This window comes from Nesoenas mayeri, assembly GCF_963082525.1.
Source record: "Nesoenas mayeri genome assembly, chromosome: 1".
NCBI lineage: Eukaryota > Metazoa > Chordata > Aves > Columbiformes > Columbidae > Nesoenas > Nesoenas mayeri.
Window position 1 is genome coordinate 152723058 of NC_137541.1, and position 24237 is coordinate 152747294.

Genomic DNA, 24237 nt, shown 5'->3' on the forward strand with positions numbered 1-24237 from the left:
GTTGTGCAGGGGACTCATTCAGCCCACAGCCAGCCTGACAGCGGAGCTGTGCAGGTGATGTAGAACTATCATGGCTGCTCCTTCTCTTAGTCATGCCAAAAATGCTGGACTCATGTTTCCATGTGAGTAAGCTTTCTCAGATGCCTCTTGGCAGTGCAAGGATCCAGATTTTGCTGACTGTTCCCCTTTCCTCCCCCCAAACCCCTCTTCTATTCTGCATGCTGCCAGAGGCTCAGCCCCAAAACTTCTGGGTGAGCCAGGATCTTTACAGAGCTCCTACAGATTCTTTGCTTGTCTCCACGGTTATGTTTGTATAATTAATTACTCTTTACTCTTGTGGCTCCAGAATTGTATAGCTATAGTGCAAATAGATTCTAATGCTGGAGAATGTGCAGGGGGAATTCTGTAATGCTAAGCATCCTTAGTGCATCTGAGGACGCCTGCCCTGTGAGCGTATAGCAGTAATTCTATTTGACCGATATCCACTTCACAGTTTCAATAAAACACTGAAAATGGTAAGTGCAGCTGAGGACAAACAGATGATATTTATTGTACATGTTTATTTTAATCCTGAAAGATATTCAAGTCCAGTGCTCCATCTGGTGGTTAAAAATACTCTTTTGATATATAATTTTATATTCCCCACCTCCATTTCTTCATTAATGTAACACTGAGCCAATTACAATTCTGTAACACGTGTTTAAAAGAGTGTGGAGAGAAATGCAGACTTGAGAGTGCTACTCAGATCGCACAACAGTGTTTCCCACTGTGCAGCCTAATTACTGGTGTAACACCTCAAAGCTGGATCACTTGAGTGCTCACAGTTACTTCAGCTGAAGGAACAAATACAGACTCTGCATTCACCTCTCATGTGGCTCGGAACAGACTGGGTAGGAACCATCTAGGGCATTGCAAGTCTGTTGTGCATTGCTGTAGATTTTACGAGGTCACACTGGAGCATCAAGCGGTGATGAATGTTTTGGATGACAGGTTTTCTTGTTAACAATTGCACCTAGGCCTCAAACTAATCTCTTTCAAAAGTGATGCTTGAGACTGTTTCTAAAATCAGACTGAGGATCAGAGAAAAATATAAAAGAATGTTGAATTATCAGGCCCTCTTTTGGGAAACTGCATCCTCAATTTTCATCTCGAAGCAGCTGGATTTCTTTGCCACACTTGCCCTTGGTGTTTTTTCAGTTCAATGAACATTAGCTTTTGGGAAGAGGAGAGCATGTGTGTTTGTGAAAGTTTAAGCTTATAATGACATTGGAATCAGCAGCAACACGTCCTATGCAAGGACACGAGTCGGACTTGATGATCCTTATGGGTCCCTTCCAACTCTGGACATTCTGTGATTCTGTGATCCGATGGCTTTTCTGGCAAAGTCAAGCATTTGTTGGTTCCCAGCTCCGTTCCTCTTGCAGCGAAGGCACAGCTGAGGAGGTTGGATGGATGAACTCCAGCAAATCCCATTGCGCTGGTGTGAGAAACTGCTTCCACTGCCTTTCTGCCCTGTGTCCTGCATTGCTATGTCCTACTCGCATCGGTTTCAGCAGCCGCCTGGCCACCTGATGAGCTCCTTGGCTCACTTAGGGCAGAGCAAGCTCATTCCATAAAGAAAAGTGAGTAAATTTAGTGAGCTGAACTTGTGTGGTGGAGGCTGAGGGAACCAAACCAGCTGGTGTAAAGAAGGGTGAGGTGACATCATCCCTTTAATAGGAGCGGGAGGAGAAGAGCCATCTTTGCTGGGCAGAACAGCTCAACTGCCTTTTGACATCTCTCCCTAAAACTGAGTTTTACGCCTTTTCAGCTGAAGGGCAGGCACGTGTCTGTCCTGCCGTCTCAGCTGCAGCATGATCGCTGGCAGAGGCAAATGAAGCATCTTTCAAATGGCTTTGGGAAGATCTGCACATTGTTACTCACCACGTGCCTGAGTCTCTGGAGAGCCTGAGAACATTGTATTCGTACAGGCCCAGACACCCTGTGAGCCCACACTTCTGGAAAAGGTTGATTTATGTTCATGTTACCAGTCTCTCAATTCTAAAATCTCCCAGTCCAGCAGTCCCTAGACAAAAAGATAGCGGAAATAATTTATAATAGGGTGGTGATTATTTCCTCCCCCTCAGCACTTCATTTATTACAGATGAATCTTCTGAAACTACTTCATATGACTCTCTTGTTTAGCTATTTGCAGTTGTTTCATGTGTCAAACAGCATTTCATGGCTAATTTGGAAGGGTAAGTGCCAGAAAGAACATCAGCCTATGCAGTTACGCTCTTAACAGGTTCACCTCTGTTTAGAAGTCGAATTCAATTGCTTTTAATTTGAACTATCTAATGGAAAGACATTTGGATGCATTTCACAAAAGCTGGGCTAACACAGGCATCTTGCTTGTTACATGAGTGCAACAGCCACTGAGCACTTGTGTCTTTTTCCATAGTACCTCTGCATTTTCAGCAGCTGAGTGGTAGAATATTCATTTTTGTGAACTGAGTAATGAATTCTCCTTTGTGCTTTCTGACAGCTTGCATTGAATCAGCAGAGGTACAGATGACTTAGTTACATCTGTTTTAATTTTTGAGTCTCATGAATTGATTTGTAAGAAGCAGAAGCTCTTTAATATTACTTGCCAAGATTTTGCAGCTGTGAATATTGGAACTTGAACAATACATAGCCCTTGCAGTCGGAGTCTTGTGCTCTTCATGCGTCGCAGCTAGAGATCTCAGTGCTGAGCGAAAAATAAGTGGGGTAGCTGCGGTGATCTGGTGCTTGCCAATTTATGTAGTGTGGATGCTTAATCAGTTGCAGCACAAATGTAGTGCAAACACTATCTGTTGGGCTGTTTGGCTGGAACATTGAGCGAAGAAAGGAACTGGGCAGGCAAGAGAGGAAAGGATGCTGCTCAAGTATTTCCATGCAATGCAAAGCATCTTCCGGACATGCTTATGTCTGTACTACACAGCATAATAAGTGAGACTTCATCTGAGCTTGGGGTTCCAAATGAGCCACTTTGGGTAGGAAAGCAGCAGTACAAATGTTGCTACCCTGGTGATCTCTGAGGGTTTGTCCACCCAGAGACATTAGGATAAGTGGAGCTCACATGACTTTACAGCTTCTAGATGGTAGAGTTTCTGTACTCTCTTGTTCAGTGTAGATGCTTTGAGACTGATAGAATTTCACTGTGATTTAGTGTAGTTTCACTGGTGCCAAAAATACTTCATTATGAAAGTTGGTTCTAATTGGAGCAGGAGAATTGCAGTAACACCTTTGTTTATTTGTGCTGCTTCTTTCCTTACAAATCTTGACACACTATTTTTCTAAGACTGTTATATTAATACAAAAAGGCAGTCTGATACTTCAACTAAATAAAGGGTCTGGAACCCAGGAGACATCCCTAGATCTGTTACTGGGTCTTGGGATAAGGCATCCTAACTTCTCTTCAGACTCTGTGGATGTCATGGAAGAACAAGGTCCCATTAACTGTGTAGCCTGAGACTGCACAGGTTTGGGCTGCTTACCAAATAATTACTTTGGTCTACTTACCCCAAACTTATTTTGCAGTAAAATCAAATGGGAAGGCAGAGCAGGGGAAGAGGTCTAAACAGTAAGTCCATGCTCCCCTGTCAAAATATGTAGCCAAAGTGGCAGGTTGCATGCAGAGAGGGATCTGGCAACTCTCTCACACACAATCACCTTTATGTTTCCTTACTTTCCTCTGGCAAAACACACGCAAAAGATGAGTTCATTTCCAGTATGAGAAACCATGAGCCTGCAGTATTTGGGATGGTACGAGCCTTCCACATACTCAGGAGTTATGCTCTCCAGGCCTTGGGACATCCAGTAGCTTGAGTGGATGTCCAGAAGTCCTGGCCAAATAACCAGTTATTTTTCTTGTAGCCTAACAGTTCGAACTGGTAAAATAAAATGTTTCTAGGGAAACCTGGATATATCTTAGCTTGAAATTACTTGGTATGGTCTCAGCTCTGCTCCTGCAGCTTTGTTTTACCCCTCAGACAGGACAGCCTGGGAGTTTGAAGACAACCTTGAGAGAATTGACTGCAGTTGCCTTGGAAGCCCAAGTTTTTATTTGTTTCAAGTCTTGAGTTAACCTCCTTTGCAAGCTGAAGTGGTCATTACCTTAGAGAGTGATTTACAGGCATGTTAAGGCCCTTTTACAGTGCCAGAAGAGTCTTAAGGGAGCCGTAGACTAAGTGACAATCCAATCTGTAAAGCTCAGTTTTATCTTTCCTTAAGAATGGAGGAAAGGCCATTTTCCTCTGTTGCAGGGTGCAGTGGTTCAAAGTGTGTTGAAATCTTCAGACGGACAGAAATCCTGAGTGCAGAAGGTATTAGTTGTGTTAGATATGGCTCATATTTCTCCCTGGATGTCAAAATAATCTCGTTTTCTTCTCATTTGCACGTGTTATGCTTTCCTTCAGCAATGAAAAACCCTCTTTTATGTACTTGAGTGTCTTCCTCCTTAGTCCATCTCCCAGAAGGTCATGAGTGCAAATGCCCAGGGGTTAGTGTGAAATCCTGGTCCGAAGTGGCACAGCTTCTGATATGGTAGAAATACGCTTGTTCCTGCAATGCCAATTAACCAGCCAAAGTGTGGGTTTAAGAACCTCAGAAATCTGTTAAACATTTCAGAGAGCCTTCAGATTTTTAATTACTTCAACATTTATTCAGAGGCTTGGATCCTGATACATTCTTCCTCAAAATGTTTCTCAAAACAATTTTAGTTACTTTAGAACTTGGACTTTGTACCTCATACAGCTGACCTAGAAATATATTTCTTCAGCTGTTCTACTGTTTGCTTTGTTTTGCAGCCTTACACACTACCTCAGATTTCTATCAAACTTTATTCTCAAACAAAAAATACTGGGGAGAACTAGGGGATATCATACCTTTTGGGCATTTCAAGGAAAAACTGACTGTTTGCCTCAGAAAGTACCTTTTTATTGAAAAAATTATTTTTGTGGGAAGAAAGAGAGGAGGAGCAGCAGGAGAATTTTTCCTGCCAGGAAATTTTAATAAGTGTTATTTTGATTTGATTTTCTCATGCTCTTATCATCTCATTTATAGTTTTCTCCCCTCCTTCCTTCTGCTTTTCTTACCTGTCAATCCTCTTGTCTCTTCATCTTAACAAAATCCTGGCCAAGGAGCTGAAAACCCACATCGACCCAGTAACTCCACAAATCTTCCAGTTCCTCCTATCTTCCAAAACTGTGATGGATAACATGTCCGTGGGTCATCACTCGGTTTCCACTGACTTCATGTCGTAATCTTTTCTTCGCAAGATGCCTGTTCTACTTACTTGAAGAGTGAATTCTGCAAGACCCAGATGTTCTTCTCTTGTGTGTGCAGTCATCAGCTGACCCCTGCAAGTTACTGGCATATTACTGGGAATCTTTGTCCTGAGCAAACAGGAGAAAGGTTTCTTGCTATTCACCTTCCTAAAATCCAAATACTAATTTCTTTGTTAATTACAAATAGCAATCTCATCTCTCACTGTTTTGATGAAAATACTTAAATCTCTGTGTAGCTTCCTTCTGTGTGTTTTGAACCTTGTTGATTTTATTTTCTTGTTGATATCCTTTGAAAATTGGTCTGTGTTTGGAGTTTCTAAAACAGGCACCATGTTTTTGAGCCACTGTCCAAACTTGTATACCTTTTCCTTTTTGCAGTTGCTCACTAATGCTTTATTCATCCAATATTCCCACATTTTTGGGGCACTATGAAGTGTTTCTCCCTGTTTCACACCACAGCTTGAATGGACAACTCTGGTTACTTCCTACATGGAATGTCTGGCTTTTCATTTGCTTGATTTGCTGTTTTCAGACTTTGATGTGCAGAATTTTTCCCCTCTCTGCTGTGTGTAGATTTTGCAGCCTTTATTCAGTGTTCTTGGTTCCACTGGGAGTCCAAGTGTAATGGATGTGTAATCACTGCAATATTGATCTAGGGTGTGAATGAATTTTCTGCCTCTAGATGTATCTGATTTAAATGCATTTGGGGTTGTAGGGAGAGGGACAGCACAGAAAACCAAGATGTCTCATACAACATTAAAGAAGAAACTAAAGGATGACACATACAATCTGTGTGTTTAGCTTCTTGGGAACATCCTTTATCTTGAAGCATGCTGCCCCTGAACCACTCTGAAATTCAAGTCTATGTGACAAGCTTATTCTCCAAAATCTGCTGTTGTGAATGATAAATAAGACGAGGGGTGGTATTGGCCATTCTTACAGTAGTGACTGAACAGTGGTATTTGCAGTTTTCAGGAATTTAATTGCTGATTTATGGTGTTAGATTTTCTACTAGAAATTAGTGGTATGTCTATGGCAATGCCAATAAGTCTTATTAGAGGGAAAGTGATAGGTCTTATTAGAGAGAAAGTGGCCTTCCTGACACCAGAGATATAAACATGCTATGAACAGTGCAGGAGGCAGAAAAAAAGATTTCATTGACATTCAAAGGGTTCTTTTCTATGATGCCACACTCAGCCTCTGCCAAGTTATTATTGAACCAGAAATATTTGTTTGTAATAATCCTTCTCTCAAATACCAACATGAAGTGTTTGCTGCCACATGTAGCATCTTACCACCTAACAGGTTTCTTAAGTACAGAAACAGGAGATATGTGGGTTGATTGAAGAAGCAGCTTCAGATGTTTAGTTGCTAATGAGTTTTCTTCTTCCACAGGGAGAAAGAGGCTTGCCGGGACTACAGGGTGTGATTGGGTTTCCTGGAATGCAAGGACCTGAAGGTCCCCCTGGGGCACCAGGTCTTAAGGTAAGAACTTAAACTTGAATATTTAAGACACTCAGATTTCACTAAATTGTTGTCCCCAGCCAAAACAAAGCTATCTCTTTTCCTCTGCAGGGTGATACTGGAGAACCAGGACTACCAGGAACAAAGGGAACAAGAGTGAGTTCTAACTTGCATTTTGCAATTCTGATGTCTGTGCGTTTATGTGTCTTTAACTCTGTAGCTACTTTCAAGTGCAAGATGAGGGTCAATCTCTTATTTGAATTAATCAATAACATCCCCTTGTGCTGCACAATAATTTCAAAATTCTAGCTTTTACCTTTGAAATTCTTTCTGCATTAAGCAGTCGATGCCTTTTTTCATTTTCATGTTCACCTAGTACTTACCACTGCATCAACAGCACTGGTTTTCATATGGCTTTGATATCTTTCTGACATACCAAGAAGCTTTTTTCCAGCTTGAATATGCACCACCCTTATTACCTCATGCAAAATTCTCCTTTATGTTTGCCATCTAACCTTCTTGAATCATGCAGCAGAAAAGCTGTGCGCACATACATGTTAAAAATGTGCAGAAGGTGCAGAGCCAAATTAAAGCCAGGGACAAAAATCTCTTGACTTTGCTAGAAGAGGCTCTGAATATGCCTGTAACCTTCCTGTTGTCATTTCTGTTTAATGTGGCACTTACACAATACTTATTTTAGCACATAATATTAGCCAAGGCTGTGTCTTCTGGGGTTTTGTGAGGTGCCAAGTTCATTCCGAGCATTTTAACATTTCACAGTGTAATGGTGAAAGATTCAAATAACTTGCCCAGTAGTGGTGCATACATTTTCAGCTATACCCTCTGGTCCACAGATTTTCCAAATGCCATCTCAGTTGCTGCAGCACATATAATTTACTGAATCAACTGCAGTTTCTGAGCTATTAATGAGGGAGTATTCTGCTAAATCAAGAAATCATTATTTCAGTTTATGATGTTCATGATACCCTGGCGTATCTTGAATGTTAATGTAAATTGACATCTCTTGGCAAATGTATTTGTGTGCTATGGTGCAAGTAGACTATGTTTTAGCAATTATAAAGTTCTGGAAGATGCAAATATACTGTCTGAGCACAGGATTGCCATACATCTTTTCTGCTTAATAGTACGTGTATTAGGAAATACTGCATGAATAAATAAGCTGATAGGATGAAAATGATGTCCAAAGTCAAACTCATGATTCATTACACTGAAAAGCTGTTCAAGGAGAAAGAGTTATCCCAAGCCAGTCTTTTTTTTTTTTTATTTTTTTTTTTTTTTATTTAAATAATAAGGATGAATTGATACACTGGTGTGGGTGATAGAAGTTAGAGAAGCATCTTTACAGTGTGTTAACATCCTCTTCTGCTGAAAAGGGGTGCCTACAGTAATCCTCATTTTGAGAATGATGGTTATGAGAAGACAGCACCTCTGAATTCCTTTTTGCCTGCGCATAAGACTCTGGTCCAGTTCCTGTTAAAGGAAATCCCTGTTGCTGCTTAAAAAGTTAAAGAAATAGAAAAAGTTTCTTTAAATTATCAATTACTAAAGTGCCATGTTCGAGAGATTTTGAAGATTAGAGTTATTTTGTCAAGAAAGTTTAGAAGAAACTGTTGCTTGTTTTTCAACTCTCACCACTAGAGGCGCAACTCAGGCTGCATCTCGTCATTGCTGTTTTGTGGGTTCGTCATTTCAGTTTGTTTTTGTTGATTGCAGGGCCCCCCAGGAGCATCAGGCTTTCCAGGAAACCCAGGCCTTCCTGTACGTATGAAGTATATGGTTTTTTTACAAAGAATATCAAAGTTTTGATCGTGTCAACTGACCTGGATTATTGCTAATATTGCTAATTTATTTCTTTTAATGTAGGGAATTCCTGGACAAGATGGCCCTCCTGGTCCACCTGGCATTCCAGGATGTAATGGCACAAAGGTGACATTTACATATGTTCATAACAGCATCTCTGTGTTGAAAGAAAAGCATCCCTCAAGCATACCTTCCCTAAACAAGATCAATTTCTCTGTTCCCCTCAGGGTGAAAGAGGTCCAGTAGGTCCCCCGGGTTTACCAGGATTGACTGGGAGCATAGTAAGTAGATTCTTTCATGCTTGCTTCACTTATTTCAACTCCAGTTCTTGAAATGCAAATATAACTGTATGAAATGATACGGAGTGTAGAATGTAAAATATACAATACTGAGGAAAAGTAACATTGAATATGTCTTTTTCCACAGGGACCCCCAGGACCTCCTGGAATGAAGGTACATTTTACTCTTAAGTCTTTTCATATCCTGCTTCTAACAATAAGAATTAGGGTGAGCTCTACACCCTCTAAGACCAGCAGTTCTTACTTAAGGACTGAAAGATTGTACCCCCATGTTTCACTTTGTACTCTGTTCTTCAGTCCCACTAAATAAAGACAGTGGGGTGACATCCAGTTAACAGCAATGGAATGTATGTGTTGTTCCATGAAGGTCTTAAAAGTGTAAGTATTACATGGATTACAACGGAAAAAAATAGAACATATCATTAATTATGTAAAAGTAGTATAGTGGCCACCCAATTGTGCATAAAGATTTGGATAGATTTTATGGTTCAAATATTTATTCTGCTGTTGACATTTCATTTATCTAGTGTCAAATAGATAATGTTTGTGGAAGAAGGTCATATGCCCACAATATGAGAAGCATCAAACACATACTGAACAGTTCTCATAAAGAAAAAATTAAACTAACTAACTAGGTATCTGAGTGTGTTTTGTGAGCTGCAGGATGAAATACTGAATATCAAGAGAGAATTTTTGCTTTTTAAAATGAACAGATATAGTTTGGAACTGTAAGCTAAATATGTCTAAATGTAAACTCATATTTGTAATGAAATGACTACTTGAAGCTGTAAAATACCCTTTTCTTTTTTTCTCACATGAGAACAACTGACTTGGTCTATAAACACTGAAGTATTTGAATGTTTCTTCCCTAGGCATGTGTGCATAGGTACTCAACTCCAGAAATAAAATCACTTGCAATTTTACAACTTTGTACAAAAACTTGGGATCTTTTGCTATCTAAAAAAGACATAAAGAAGTGGAAAATTATCAGAAGAGTTTTTAAAAGTAAGACAAAGTAGGTTCATTTTTTGAAGAAAAATGAAGCCGTAAATGGCTGTTATATCAAAATTAGATACAAGACTGAAGATCTCAGCCAGGAAAAGAGATTGTGAGGTTACCACTTCTCTCAGCAGCCAGGTCAGATGCCCCAATTGAGTGATGACACTGTAATAGGAATAGATTTGGTGTGAAAATTTTTCTAATTACCCATTACAGGTTAGAAAATCAGAGTATGATGGAAGATTTGATACTGGAATCTCTTCAGGTGGCTTTAAAGGACATTTGGAAATCAGGGTCCTAACTTTTAATATCTCTTGCTATGTTTCAGCTGAATTAAAAGAAGTAAAGTGACTTTTTAAAGTTAACTTTCCAAATGATTCTGAACTTCACATAGCTCAAACTTTCATCTCAATGTGAGTGGTTTTGAATGTATCTGAATGGGTGTTCAGGTATTATTCTTTTTCTTTTCTTATTATAGGGAGATCCGGGTGAAGTGATCGGTCTTTTACCTCCTAGTTTGCTAAAAGGTGATAAAGGCTTTCCTGGCCAACCTGGACTACCTGTAAGTCTAAATGATATTTGAATAGCAGTGACTTTCAATTAAAATTGTATCAGTATCATGAAATTGCCAAATAAATATCCCTGCTTAATTACGCCATTTTAATTTTTTTTTATAGGGCCCACCTGGAAGTCCAGGATTTCAGGGAACAATGGGGCCACAAGGGCCTCCAGGAGAACCAGTAAGTTTCCTCTCATGGTTATTTGCACTTTACTTCCAGAGCTTTATTATAAGAAAGTTATACAAGGTTTGCATAGCTGGTGTTTGTTGGGATTTGGGAAGGATAACCTGTGGTTCCAGGTTTCGTGTTTAGCCTCTTGCACTCTACCATGTCAGGAATGACTAGGTAATGTGAGTTCTCAATAGCAGCTGCTCCTACAGTCATCTTCTCTTCTTGCAAGTTTAGAGGGTATTTTTGTGTGAGAGGGGTTCTAATAATTATTCCTCTTATTCCCTCTTCCCTCACTTTATAGAAAATAAACTACAAACCTATCACACAGATCTAAATCAAAATGTTTGCTGAGGTTATTCTCATGGGCAGCCACAGTAAGCAGTACTGTGGAAAGCAGGACATCAACTATCTGTTAGTATGGTGATGGCCAAATGCTTAAGGCATTTCAGCTATTTGAGATTTTGACAGGTCTAACAGATACCCAGTGTCTTCTCTTCCTGTGCTGGTTGCAGGTGACACTAGCAGGGATCAGTTACTTCCTTCTGGTAATAGTTCACCCAGTGTTTCTGGCTATTTTTGGCTATAATTGAGCTGTGTGAGATTTCTTACCCTCCTGAAGAAAACTGAAAGTGTTATAAAGGAAAACGGTAGTATAGTTTAGTCAGCATTTGCACTTGCTGCTGTGAAAAGAACAACCTTAATGAAGGAAAAGTGAGGACTAATATGTAGCATGCAAAACTGTAAAAAAAAAAAAAAGTCAGCAATAAAGTTGTTTTACAGTGCAGTACCATAGACTTGCCTAGTTGTTTAATTGTAAAACAAGGTCTGATGAGATATCTTGGACAGATTCTGTTTGTTTTTGTTATTTTGTTGTGAGTTATGCACATTAACAGAAAAAGACTAAATCTTGGGCTAATGGGAAGATTTTCATTGTTACTATCTTATAGGATAAGGCATTATTCCACCTAGTCTACTATATAAATATATATGTGGTAAAATGTACTGTCTTGTAGGGTCCCCCGGGTCCACCAGGACTCCCAGGCGAGAAGGTAAGACTCTTTTTATGATAAAGATTAAGTCTATTTGTTGATTTGGCATATCAAATTCCCCCAAATCTGGAAACTAATGGTCCTAAAGAAGTGGGTTTTTTATACTCTGGCATCTGGTTTTATGTCTTAATGGGCATCATAAAGAGAGATTTTTAATGCATTTTTTAGTTGACTTTTTTTTTTTTTTTTTTTTTCCAAATTTGTTATGATCTGTTATGTCACTTAATCAAGTCAGGAGTAATTACACCATTCTGTGATTATTTGAACTCCTGTAAGAATTTCAAAATTTTCAGTCAAATGTTCAACAAGAGCATGCTGACAATAAAATCTGCTAGATTTCATTCCATTTTTTCACAAATTGCTATGATGCAGGGCTTAAAAAAACAGCAGGGAGGTCAGGCTGTAATTACTTATTTGTTACACACATGCATTTAAATGACATATTCTGTCTTTTATATCTCCTCTTAACTTTTGCTATGTGCAAAATACCTTCGTATGTATGTATGCATGTATACACTGCTGATGAAGGTTGGCTAAGTATGTGTAATTTATATTTTCAGGGCTATATGGGCTTGGGCTTTCAGGGTCCCAAAGGTGAAAAGGTGAGTCTCTTTTGAAAACTTCTAGAGAACAATTGTCAGAAATATTCTTGGTACTTTGTTTTAAATAAATAAACTGTAGGAATGAATCTATGGAGTAAATCAGCGCAAAGACATAACTTTTGGAAGACTTGAGTAGATCTGTAACTTTTTGCCTAAAGGAACAAAAGTCCTGAACTGTTACAAACTTGTTATTGATGATGTTATACTTGACATTTATTTAGGTTATTATCCCATTTTTCAGCTGTGACTAGTATCAACTTCTTTAGTTTGCAAAAACAATTTGTGTATTAGTACTCCCCATGAGATTTATTTGAAATTGGTTTAGCTCTGAGGGATGAGATTTAATTTGTTGTCCAGAATTATCAGAATTAACTGTGGTAGGACTCTTGAGGGCCTGTCTTCCTTAGTTTGGATCGGTAATACATGCTTTTGAAGCAGATCTTTCAATTGTCTGCTTCTACTGTGTTTTAGCTCAACTGGGAGCAGTTTTCAGAGCACACAGACTGGTTTACTTTTGAATAAAACTAAGCCAAAAGGTCTGCTCCAGGTTCCTATTTATTCACTCAAGCAGCGTCAAATGGGATTACCTCCCATTAAGCACGTTGGTTTAATGTGTTACCTGTCCCGTCGATAGTGCCTTACGTTGCGTTTTCAGGGTCCAAGAAATGCATGTAGTCATAGGTTGTTCAGTAGATTGATAATACATCTGAGCCCTTCTCCAGAAGCTTCTCATGTCATTGGCAAAGGCCTTTTGGAGTATAAGTAAATTAGGTTTGGTGTTCTGTTTTTGGTTTGGTATTGTTTTGTTTAGTTTTAATCCAACACCTTATTTATCTGTTCTAAGCCACACTATTCCTAATGGATAGAATTTTTCGTGACATGACACATAGTTGAGATTAACTTGTTATCATAAAATTTCTTGAAAAGTGGTGACCGTAGAAGTATGTGGAGATTTTCTGAACTCCTCAGGTTTGTCTAGCAAAAAATAAATGATATTACTGCTTAACAGAAATGTATCAAGCATTTTTGGAGGTGTTTTACTGTAAAAGATAGCGCTTTTGCATTATGTAAGGAGATGAGTTTCTGACCATGCTATGGACACAAACATATTAAAATGTGCGATCCACAGTTATTATCTTGAAATTGGCTTTTACAGACCATTTTAAAGCTGATGGAACACTATAAACTTTGACTAACATTTTCCTTTAGGCATTGACTTTCTGCACCTGACCTCTTTCCTCCTTATCTCCTTCTTCCTAAAGAAGGCACTAAAGAACTTCTGTACTATTACAATAATTAAGTGGATATGTTCCTGATATTCAGTGTTAATCAATCTTCACCCTAACAGGAGAGTCAGAGATTTTTCTTCAGGGCAGTCTCTGTCTGCTACCGATTATACAGTTGTGTCTCCTTTCTCTGACTGATTTTGCTGAAGTAAGAATTAAAAAAAACCCCAACTTTTAGCTATATTTTTGAAAGTGAATGGTAGTTCTCATTAGTGTTATTTGTCTTAGTAATGTTTGTTCTTGGTGTCATTATTGTTTCAAATGAGCTATCCTGGATTTGGTGTTGACAGGGAGAACAAGGAGTAAGGGGTCCACCAGGCCCACCAGGCCCGTCACCCCACATGAAAGAAAAAGGGAGTGAAATCATAAAGGGAGAAAAGGTAAGACCTTAAATGATTAATCTTCTTGTACCTTCACTGAAATATGATCAAAGGAATTAGCAAACAAAAGTAAAACAGGAAAAAGAAAATATTAACTCACCTACAACCAGTTTTTCAAAAATTTTTCAGTTTTGCTTCATGAATGAATTTTGATTATCTCTCTAGAAGTTTCTTTGGAAAAGTATATCATAAATGCATAAGTAATTACATAAATAAGTAGGACTTAAATAAGCAGAGGACTTTCTGAGGAAGTAGGATTGATAAGCATAGCCCTATAAACACAAAATATTCTACAAATTTGAATGAAATATCTTATACTGGACTTTTCATGTACAGAATCACATTCATGTAATCTGAGAGCTAATGAATTTTTTCAATTACTGAATGGAGCAGTCTCAACAATATATCCTAATATAATAAACTAGCTTAATGGATTCACATTTTGTGTTTTTCTAATTTCTTGCACATCATACTCTTAGACATAGTTCTTGAAACGGAGAACAGGTTTAAATGTGCTTCTGTTGTGAAGAATTAAATGATTTACAACCTAAATGAATAAAGGTTAAGATTTTGCTTAGTAACCTACATTTTTTTAATCATTTCTTTAGGGTGATCCAGGTGAAAAGGGTGAACGGGGAACCCCAGTGAGTAGATTTTTTTTTTTTAATTACTATGAAGATTGTGAATAATATAATAATGGCCCTGAATATCTGTATAGCTATTTGATAAATGTGAATTTACTTTAGAATCTGGCAGTATTATTAATGGTATATATTTATTTTCTAGGGATTTCCAGGTGCTGGTTTCAAAGGAGATAAGGGTGAACCTGGGAAGCCTGGTCCACGTGTAAGTATGCTCAACTTTATCAATACCATAATTGCAGTAATTTCATTTTTTCCATAAGCTAATTAAACTTAGTAATCATTAGTGAAATAGCAAATTTGATGTATTTCAAACAAGCAAGTTTTGCTGTAGTACAGGTGTACAAGTCAAGGTAGTAATAACATACAGTGCTATTAGTATGTAACATACTTTCAGATAGCTAGACACCTAAGAGTAGCTTTCGGTACTGAAGGCGAAAGCAAGACTCGCATTGATCACAACTGGAGCAAGATTAAGTCGTTCCAGAACAGAAGGAAAAGCAAAGCAAAACAAATCACTCTGTAGGGGTGAGTTCAGCTAAATGGAATGAGTTGAATTTATTTCAAATACTCCTATGTGCAATCTACAAAATAAACCTGCTTGACTTAAAGGTACCTTTTGTTGCAAAGAAGAGGAATGGAGGAAAAAAATTAGAAGACTGAGATATGTTTGCTTGCTGGTTTCTAGCCTGACTGTAAATGCTTGAGGCCACAAGATCTGTTACATGTGCCTAGTCTGATCCATACAACTTCTGTACAAGTCACGCTATAGCTTTCATAGCTGAGCTGGTGGCAAAACCATATGTTTTCTACATTAAAATGTGTCTAAAGCATTGTGTCTCTAATTGTGGGTCTTCATGACCTCTTAGAAAAAGACCCAACACATCTACAGGCATTGAATTCTACTTCAATCTGAACAAGATAAAATCTTCATCTCTAATATACTTCAAGGTCAAATATTCTGTCATCCTTTCAGTAAAGATATGTGATGGGTTTATCCTTGCTATCATGTATGTATTTTAACTCTTACAGTAAATGAGTACTTGAAAGCTGGAAGGATGGGGAAATATTGACCTAGAACTTGTTGAGGAAAACAGAACATCTTTGAATTGTTCAAAAGTGTAGCTTTCAGTTTCTGAAGAGTTCCCCGAACAAAGTTGCTAAGATATTTTATATGTAATTTTTGTTGTTCGAGGAAATTATAGCTACTTCTGAAATTATTATGTGGCTTGAAAGAGGAACAGATATTAAGATATAAAGATTAAGATATTAAGATTTATTAAGATATTCTGGTTTCATGGAATGAAACCAAATGACTAATTCCAATCACAGTGTACATCTGAAGACTCTCCTGACTTTACAGATCATATTTTTAATTAATCATTAAAAATTACCCATAGCCCTTCTTTATAAGATACCATAGCTGCACACTTCAGTGGTGGTAGCCTGTTCACATTGATTGTATCATTTTTATCCTTCAATTGCTTTGTTTTAGAATTTTTTTTTTACCTAAAACTGATGGGATTATTTTTTAGACTGAATTGCATGCACTGTTACTTTGTGTATTAAACATACACATTTTCTTGGGTTTATGGGATGTATTTATATTGATTATGATATGCATACATATAAGGACTGTGACACCAACTAAAAGCCAGCCTCCAGTACATTAGGCTACAAGCCTTGGTGCCAGTCCCTTTGTAGTCTGTAGGAAGAAGAAGGGAATGCTGAAAACTAGGTTAGTCCATCTAAGTCAATTATCACATACCTGCTGATTACCTCAAGGGAATCTACTTCTTTTGGCAGGTTAACACAGTGGTCTAATAGTGAATCATTTTGCTCTGGAGGAGTGAGTCTTGGATTCTAGGTTATCATCCACCTTATGATTTGAAATTATAGCTTTCAATTGGTTTTTACCACTAGATTACCATGTGATCTGATCCAGGGCCACTCTCCAAGCCTTCTACTGAAACTGAGCCACCAAATGTCTATGAGTAAAGGTTTTATAGGGCTGAAGAATATACAGAAAAGGATTGCTATGAAGAGAAAAGTTTCTTGGTCTGGTTCCAGTTTCCTGTGCTGTTTATGTCTTTTTTTCTTGAAACCTCCTTGACTGGGAAATCCGTATGTTATTCCTGGATCTGGGAAGAGATTTGCAGGATTTTATTTAATTCTGGAGCTTGTAAATTGTTGAGTAACCTAAGCAGTAGGCGGTCACAGTTCGCCTGCTTTGTTCCCTTGTTAGCTGTGTTTGTTACCTTGTTTGTACACTTTGGTTAATGCATTACAACGGTGATTGTTTTTTTCTAGTGTTTAACCCACCATATTTAGAAATTGTGTGTATGTTACTGCCTGTTTAAGCAGAGTGGAACTTGGTGTTTTACAGGGAAAGCCTGGAAAAGATGGTGACCCAGGACCAAAAGGAGAAGCCGTATGTATTTTGCTGAATTTCCAATACTGTTTCTTACATTCAAAACAAAGAAGTGTCTGTGTCTTATAATGGCTGAAGTTTTCTAACCTTCTGAATTATTTACATAAACACTGGTTTGAAAATTTAAAACACTGTGTCTGCCAGAGCTAAGAAGCAACTGTATTTGTCTTTTATGATTTTGCTGTCTTCTACACACAGGGTTTACCTGGTGGGTTTGGGATTCCAGGACGACCTGGGGAGCCTGGTGCAAAAGTGAGTGGTCACAGCCTTTGCTTCCCATCACACGGAATGAGAAGTTATGAGCTTGTGTGGACATGTTCGTAGATGGGCATTAAAGCAGTGAATGCACATAAAGCAGTGTTAAGTGAATGTTGACTAAGTTGTGAAGTCATCACTGAGAAACTAGGAGAAGTCGAAATTAAGGTAGCTTAGGTGTCCCTGGTTTAGATCTCTTACATGAATTAATAAATACAGGCTTTATTTTCACAAGGTCTTTGCCCAGCCAGCATATGTATAAATGTACTTTCCTAAGAAAAACAGTTTCTTTTTACATAGTGTAAAGCAGTACAAGTCTGCAAACTAACTACTCACTCATTATTATAATGATCCAGCTACTTATTATTTGGAAGTTGTATGAATCTGTAGCAAAGTGTTCATTTGCTAAGGAAATCCTGTTTTGTGGAGAAGAAAATATGTTCTGGATTTAAAATGTAAATTTTGTTTTGATTAGGGTGACAAAGGTGAACGAGGTTTTCCAGGACCTCCAGGAAGAGTAAGTAAAATAAATTCTTGCTGTATTTAAAACTTAGATAAAAATATAAGTTTTGTGAAAGTCAAAGTGCTCTAACAATGTGGGGAAAAAAAAGGGACTATGCATGTTCTGATCTCATTCTAATCAGTCACATCCTCATTTTTTCTTAATGGAAACAAAAGTTGGATACCGTTCTTTCAAGTATGTTTTTAAATTTGGGAAAGGAGCTCTCAAAGAATATTGAATTTCAAATGTTTTGGACTATGAAAATGATAGGCATTGTTAATCAATACAGGTATCAAAAAGAGAGTTCAAAAGAGTAAGTCTGACAGCTTTGCAATCAATATATTTTTAGCAACTCAAATAAAAAATAGGATTAGTCAGAAATTGCCAAAACAGAATAGTTTAAAATTAAAGGTAATACCAACCTACTGGATCAGTGCTTAGACCATGCTGAGGTTTCTTGGCATCATTCTTTTTCAGAAAGATCCTATAAAGCTCTCTACTTAATCCTACTACTGATAAAGAATTTCAGCAGAATAGGAAATATTTATTTTCTCTGGTAATTCCTCAGCAGCTACAACCCTCTCGCAGCAGTTGTTACATATGTCTGAAATTCCAAATATAACCAAAAGTGCTCAAAATTGTTATCACAAACCAAAATGGCCTCTGTATTATCAGGTCAAGATGGGGGACATACAAATGAGGGCACAGTCATATGTGTCTAGTGTCCTAGTCTTTGTTCCATGATTCAGTTCATAGATCCTGGACCAGTAGGTGAAAAAGGAGAGCCTGGAGCTTCAGGTTTGCCTGGACTAAAAGGACAAAAAGGTGAAAAAGGTATGTATTTTGTCGTGTCTTTTTCACTGAGTTATGCTTTTAGTTTTCTTATTAAAGGAAATTTAAATTGCACTATCCATGAACTCAGGAACTCTATATGACAGTGAAATGTTCCAGTTATTTATTTAATTGCTTCCAGATTATTATATTTTATTGCAGTTTGTTGGATGCTTCTTCTCATAAATAAGACTTCCTTCCAGTTATAGATTGGAAAAGAATAAACTGGGATCTGTTTTGATGGCAGTTAAATAATCCAGCGAGATTATTTAAGATTCTTTAAGAAAGATACAAATCAACATAAGCATAAAGAGAATAACAATTCAGAAAATCTTGAGACTCCTTTAAAAAAGTCAGTAGCTACATTTTAATCTGAAAATTGTCTTGCATAATTTACAACGTTCTTCGGTAAACAGGGAAAATCAAGCATTCCCTTTCCCGTTTTGTCCTTTACAGACCTTACCCTACTGAAGAAAGATCAGTGGAGATGATGGCATAGAGCAGGGCCTTTTCCCTAAATGTATTGTTTGCAGATACCTATAGATTATCTAACTTAACCTTTGATTCACAGCATGCTAGTTTGTAATGTGCACTTAGATATAGAATAAGAATGTGCTAGAAGTTCACTGATGTTGACATTGCTGACTTCATTACCTAACCGAAAACCTCTCTTTCTGAAAGGTTTCCCTGGAATACAAGGAATCCCAGGACCTCCAGGTATGAATTTATGGCCACTGATTTTGTTCATGTTTCCTTTGTTCTTCTTGGGTGAAGATTCCTGAGGGATGTTCTCCACAGCTGCTGCCAGTTACTGTGTGACTTACAGAACACCAAGGCAGTGGCCTCTTTGGGGGTCTGATCATCCCCTAGACCCTTCTTCTAGGTTGCTTTTCTCATGTCTCTGATGTGATCCAGCCTTGCTCTTTGTGTAGAGCCCTGATAACTTTAAGTTGAAGAAGTAGTGCACAGAGGTCCTCAGAGATAGAGGAGGTAGAGAGTATGGCTCCGCTGGGCAACAAGGGTTGTAAAATGTGAAGATGTGTGTGGGTATGTGCATATGTACCTATCTATATGTACCTAACACATATGCAGATAATTCGTTTTGCTCTCACTTCAGCTCTATATGTGTTTGCATAAATATAATAAAACAAGTTTTATAGGGAGAAATAATAACATTTACTACACCAAAGTAATTCCTGAAGGCTTCCTGCTTCTTTCTAACTGTCATGCCATCTAATAAAAGTTATTTCTTTTGCCTGCAAATGTTGCCTCTTTTGTAGTTTTAACATCTTCACATCCATGACAACACTACTATTACGTATATATGTACGTGTACATGTGTTTGAACTAAACCATGATATTCCCTTTTTAAAAATTAAGCAAATAATCAGTGGGAACCTGGCTCTATCACATCCTGCAGTGATGCTACTATTACCTCCTTTATTCACATTTTCTATCTTGACAGTGAACTAAACATGAAATTAATGCGAGCCAGGGTCAGATAGTTTCCAGGAAATTTTTCACAGCTAAGGGAGGAAATACTATGTACCGCAGGCTGTAATAGTCCCTAAAGAATTCTGTGTGACAAGACAAGAAGAATGGTAGCCCATAGTCTGTTATTACCCTACAGAAATTGAGATTTGTGTGACTTTCATATCTTCCTTCAGTGTTACAGAAGGCTCAAAATGGTTTAGCGATAAAGTCTAGCGATTAGTTGTGAACTGAAATATCTCATTAAAGTACAAAGACCTGTGTGACTGTACAAATAGCTAAAAGAAGATCCTAAGTATTTTTTTTTCTAGCTGTTTAACTGCTTCTGTTTTTTTGTTGTTGTTTGCTTATTATTCCTACAGTTTTGGTTTTAGCATTCCTGAAATCCGCTAGCATTGTTGAATACTTATTTAGTGAAGTTCTTAGCTGTCACTTTCTAAGTGTGTTTAAGATTTTGTTTATTATGAGGTAAGGAAGTGTGTAACAGTTTTGAAATGTGATTGCCAAATTACCTCCTGTGTCGCTACGATTTACGACTCAGCAAAAGTTGATTCAACTAAATCTCAGAAAGACACTTAGTACAGAATGAGGGTGTTTGTCTAGAGACCTAAGAGAAATTAATTACTCTGAGGTGTAGTGAGTATATAATCTTGATTTTTGTATAGATCACCAAAGTAAAAATACAGTCCCTCTTTTATTTTGCACTGACATTTCTTCATTTCTCTCTGAAACCTAATGGAAGCTATTGTGTTGATAATGTGACTGCCTTTTCACCTGTCCCTTTTTTCATGTACATTTTACTCTGTCCAAAGGTCGACCACTTCCAGACAGGGTAGGATCACCGGGTGTTCCTGGAGAGAGGGGTGAAAAAGGTGAAAAGGGTTCTCCGGGATTCGCTTTACCTGGACCCCCTGGAAGAGATGGTTTCCCAGGTCCCCCGGGGTTGCCTGGCCCACCAGGTCCTCCAGGCAAAACAGGTAGGTGAAGCACTTTTCTGCTTTTCACAATGAAGACTCAGTAATGCACATTGTGTGCACATGAAGAAAAAGAGATGAGATTACAAAAGCTGTACTTGGAATGCATCTGATTTGTTAGTGGACCAAAAAAAGCTGTTCCATGGCACAGCAAGCTGCTTATTTCCTTCCTGGGACAAGGATTCCTTGCTAAACCAATGTTTTAAAAATTTCTTCAAAAGTTCATTATAACTTCATATAGTGTTACAATATAACCGAATATTTGACCTTAATACGTATTGATTTCCTATGTGTCTTAGTGTGTCAACCTAGAGATATTTGTAGTTTTTTAATTAAAAAAACCCAGATACTAATATTGTTCTTAGCATAAAAGATAGCTGTTCAATATCACAATTTATGAGTCTGCAGTACTGATTGAACAGGTGCAAGATCTGCAGACTGAGATACTCGTCTGCCAGAAGTCTTTATTGTAACATGAAATTATCTTAGAGGAGAATGGGGTCAACACATGCTTTATAGAGGTAAAAGGAAAGCTAGTAATGATGTGACAAGTACCTAATAATATTAGTAGTAATGGCAAAAACATTATACAGCGATGTATTATTAGTTTCTGTTAAAGCTTTTTTAAAGAGAAAAATATTTTGATTTTGCTCTACAACAAAGCAATGAAAAAGTACATATGAAAGTGGTCCAGGCTTCATAGCTCTTTACAACTGATGTTTTAACTCTTTTATTGAAGGAGAACTTTTGCTATGGGTGATACTGATACTGTGAGTTAAGTTGTGATTTCAACAAAAGGAATAATATTCCTATTACGGTAGTTTAGGTAGTCTCAAACTATTGAAAGGAACATTATTCTCTATGAAATTCCTGAACTAAAAATACTTTGTTCCAAAAAAATTGAAGATCCCTAGTTGTTGCTGTGGTTGCCAATGAAGGAGTACACAATCCAGCACCTAGAGTATGGAATTAAATAGCTAAATCTTACTTTGCCCTAAAAATGAGAATAATTCCTAGTTTTCCTGCATGTTTTCTGTCATTGCTTAATTCTGGCTCTTCCCCAGACACTTCTTCAGTTCTCTTCAAGTGCATAATGGGAAACAATTTGTTTTCAGTTAACTGTTGTTTGCCAAACTTCACACTAACATTTTGACTACTGGCATTGTATTGGGTCAGAGCCTATGCCGTGTCATCAAACAGAACAAGCACAATTTGTATTCCCTTATCAAGCCTGCTAAGTGTTCTCATTCTTCACCTATTTCAGTTTCTTAATGTGTGAAGCTTCTTGTTTTCAGGAAGCTTGATCAGTGTGAAGTTAAATAGATGTTAACAAGCTGCTCTTATCCTAGAAAGTTTCATAAAACATTGGAAACAAAAGTCAGGGTACAAAAAACTCTACTTAATGAATTTCTTCATAACATCAGTATTCTACATTCTCTTCAGAGTCAAACCAGCAGTATTTCACGCGCAGCACTTTTCTTACCCAAAATTACAATAAAAATAGATTTTATGTGAAAGTTGTTTGTAACCTTATTATGGCAGAGCTTATCTTTTCTCTGTAATTCTTGAGGTTTCTCAAGCAGTATATATGGAATCAGAATCCAGAATCCCAGATAAATTTTTTCAAAGGAAATCAAATGGAAAAGTAAAATGCTATCCTGACTTATCACTCTTCATAGATAAATTCAGCTGGGACATTCATAAATGCAGCCCTATAATGGAAACTTGCACTTGTCAAACAATATTTTTTATTGCATTTCTGTTGCAGACGGAATCGATCAATGCCAGCAAGGAGAACCTGGTGCACCAGGTACTCCTGGACTTCCAGGAAGAGATGGATTTCCAGGAGAGATGGGAGAGAAAGGTAATACTATTTTGAAGTTACTGCTTTCTAATGCTCTGTACCCTGGAGCCCGGGTATATAAAGAGGCTGAGCAAGTTAGGCTGGATCCAGAGAAAGTGCAGTTGAGGTTAGTTAAACAAATAGTTCCTGGACATGGAAGATGTTTCTTGAGCCTCTGGTGAGTAAAAGAAGGAAATAGTGTATTCAGTTGTGTGACACAAACTTCACTTATGTTTCACTTAGCCTACATGTTGCTAGAAAATTATAATGGGTGGCGCAGGGTTGAAAGAGGAGGTGGGAAGGAGTGAAGGAAGGGAAGGAAGGAGGGAGGAAGGGAGGGAAGGAAGGAAGGACGGAAGGGAGGGTTGAGTGTAGCCCCATTAAGTGTAATTGAACTGTTCGTGGCAATTTTAAGTTGTGAAATCTGAGATGAAGAATTAGAGAGGGGCAGATGAGTTGGGAATGGAAATGTTTTATGAATCATTGCCATGAGTATAATTGAAGCTAAAATTGTAGCACCTATAAATAGGATTGTCAACCATGTGTTTTAGCAGCATTGACTAAATGGATGTATGAAAAATGAGCTGCACTCATTTACATGATGGTTGATCCTTCCTAATCTCATTCTGCTAACTGCTTTTCTTTTATTTCTTTTATACTCAGTGTGTATTTCTTTACTATTCGATTCTCTTCAGCCTGGTCCCTTTTAAGTGTTCTGCAGACTGAAGTTGATTTTCATGCCATCCCTTTAAAAATTTTAAAGAATTTCTATTATCAGTTTGCTGATAAATTCTCGTTGAAGCCTGTAATTAGAAGTAGCACATTTATTTTTATTCTTTCAACATGAAGTGTATTAAATTGACATTTCTCCCTGAATCCACTTGCTTGCAGTTGTCTTAAATATATATATATATATATATTTTTTTTTTTTTTCCCAGGTGACAAAGGTGAATCTTGTGCCTTATGTGATAAAGTAGGACCTCCTGGACTTCCAGGACCACAAGGGCCACCAGGTCCAGCAGGTAAATCTCATTAACTACCTGAGAATTAACTACATAGGCTAAAATAAAAATGCAACATATATGATAAAATTAATTACTTTTTGTCTCACTAATCAAATTGTTTGTGTGACTAATGAAAGGAGGATGAAATGTTCCTATTTTCGGCCTGTTTCCAAACTTCTGATGTAATCGACGGAAATTACCAAGGAAGCAGAAATTGGCCACATTGGAAGGTCTTTGGAAACTGTGACCCAAATTTTTTAACAGAAGGTTATGAAAGTGAAAAATAACATGGGAAGCATTTGCCCTATGTGCCCAGGCTTGGCAG

At 37.8% G+C, this 24237-nt stretch overlaps 1 protein-coding gene across 1 annotated transcript in view; it reads left to right on the forward strand.

The window, feature by feature from the left end:
* Positions 1-24237, forward strand: part of COL4A1 (collagen type IV alpha 1 chain) — a gene marked incomplete at both ends in the record, with an annotated part of 132487 nt that overhangs the window by 67108 nt on the left and 41142 nt on the right. Inside the window, 21 exons of the mRNA XM_080363190.1 lie at positions 6705-6794; positions 6885-6929; positions 8508-8552; positions 8658-8720; positions 8822-8875; positions 9021-9047; positions 10371-10454; positions 10570-10632; positions 11637-11672; positions 12233-12274; positions 13851-13940; positions 14549-14584; positions 14727-14786; positions 16968-17012; positions 17211-17264; positions 17743-17784; positions 18519-18603; positions 19282-19317; positions 20904-21068; positions 22834-22929; positions 23847-23930. Coding sequence (XP_080219316.1) covers positions 6705-6794; positions 6885-6929; positions 8508-8552; positions 8658-8720; positions 8822-8875; positions 9021-9047; positions 10371-10454; positions 10570-10632; positions 11637-11672; positions 12233-12274; positions 13851-13940; positions 14549-14584; positions 14727-14786; positions 16968-17012; positions 17211-17264; positions 17743-17784; positions 18519-18603; positions 19282-19317; positions 20904-21068; positions 22834-22929; positions 23847-23930 — 1342 coding nt within the window. The remainder of the gene's footprint in view (positions 1-6704; positions 6795-6884; positions 6930-8507; positions 8553-8657; positions 8721-8821; positions 8876-9020; positions 9048-10370; positions 10455-10569; positions 10633-11636; positions 11673-12232; positions 12275-13850; positions 13941-14548; positions 14585-14726; positions 14787-16967; positions 17013-17210; positions 17265-17742; positions 17785-18518; positions 18604-19281; positions 19318-20903; positions 21069-22833; positions 22930-23846; positions 23931-24237) is intronic.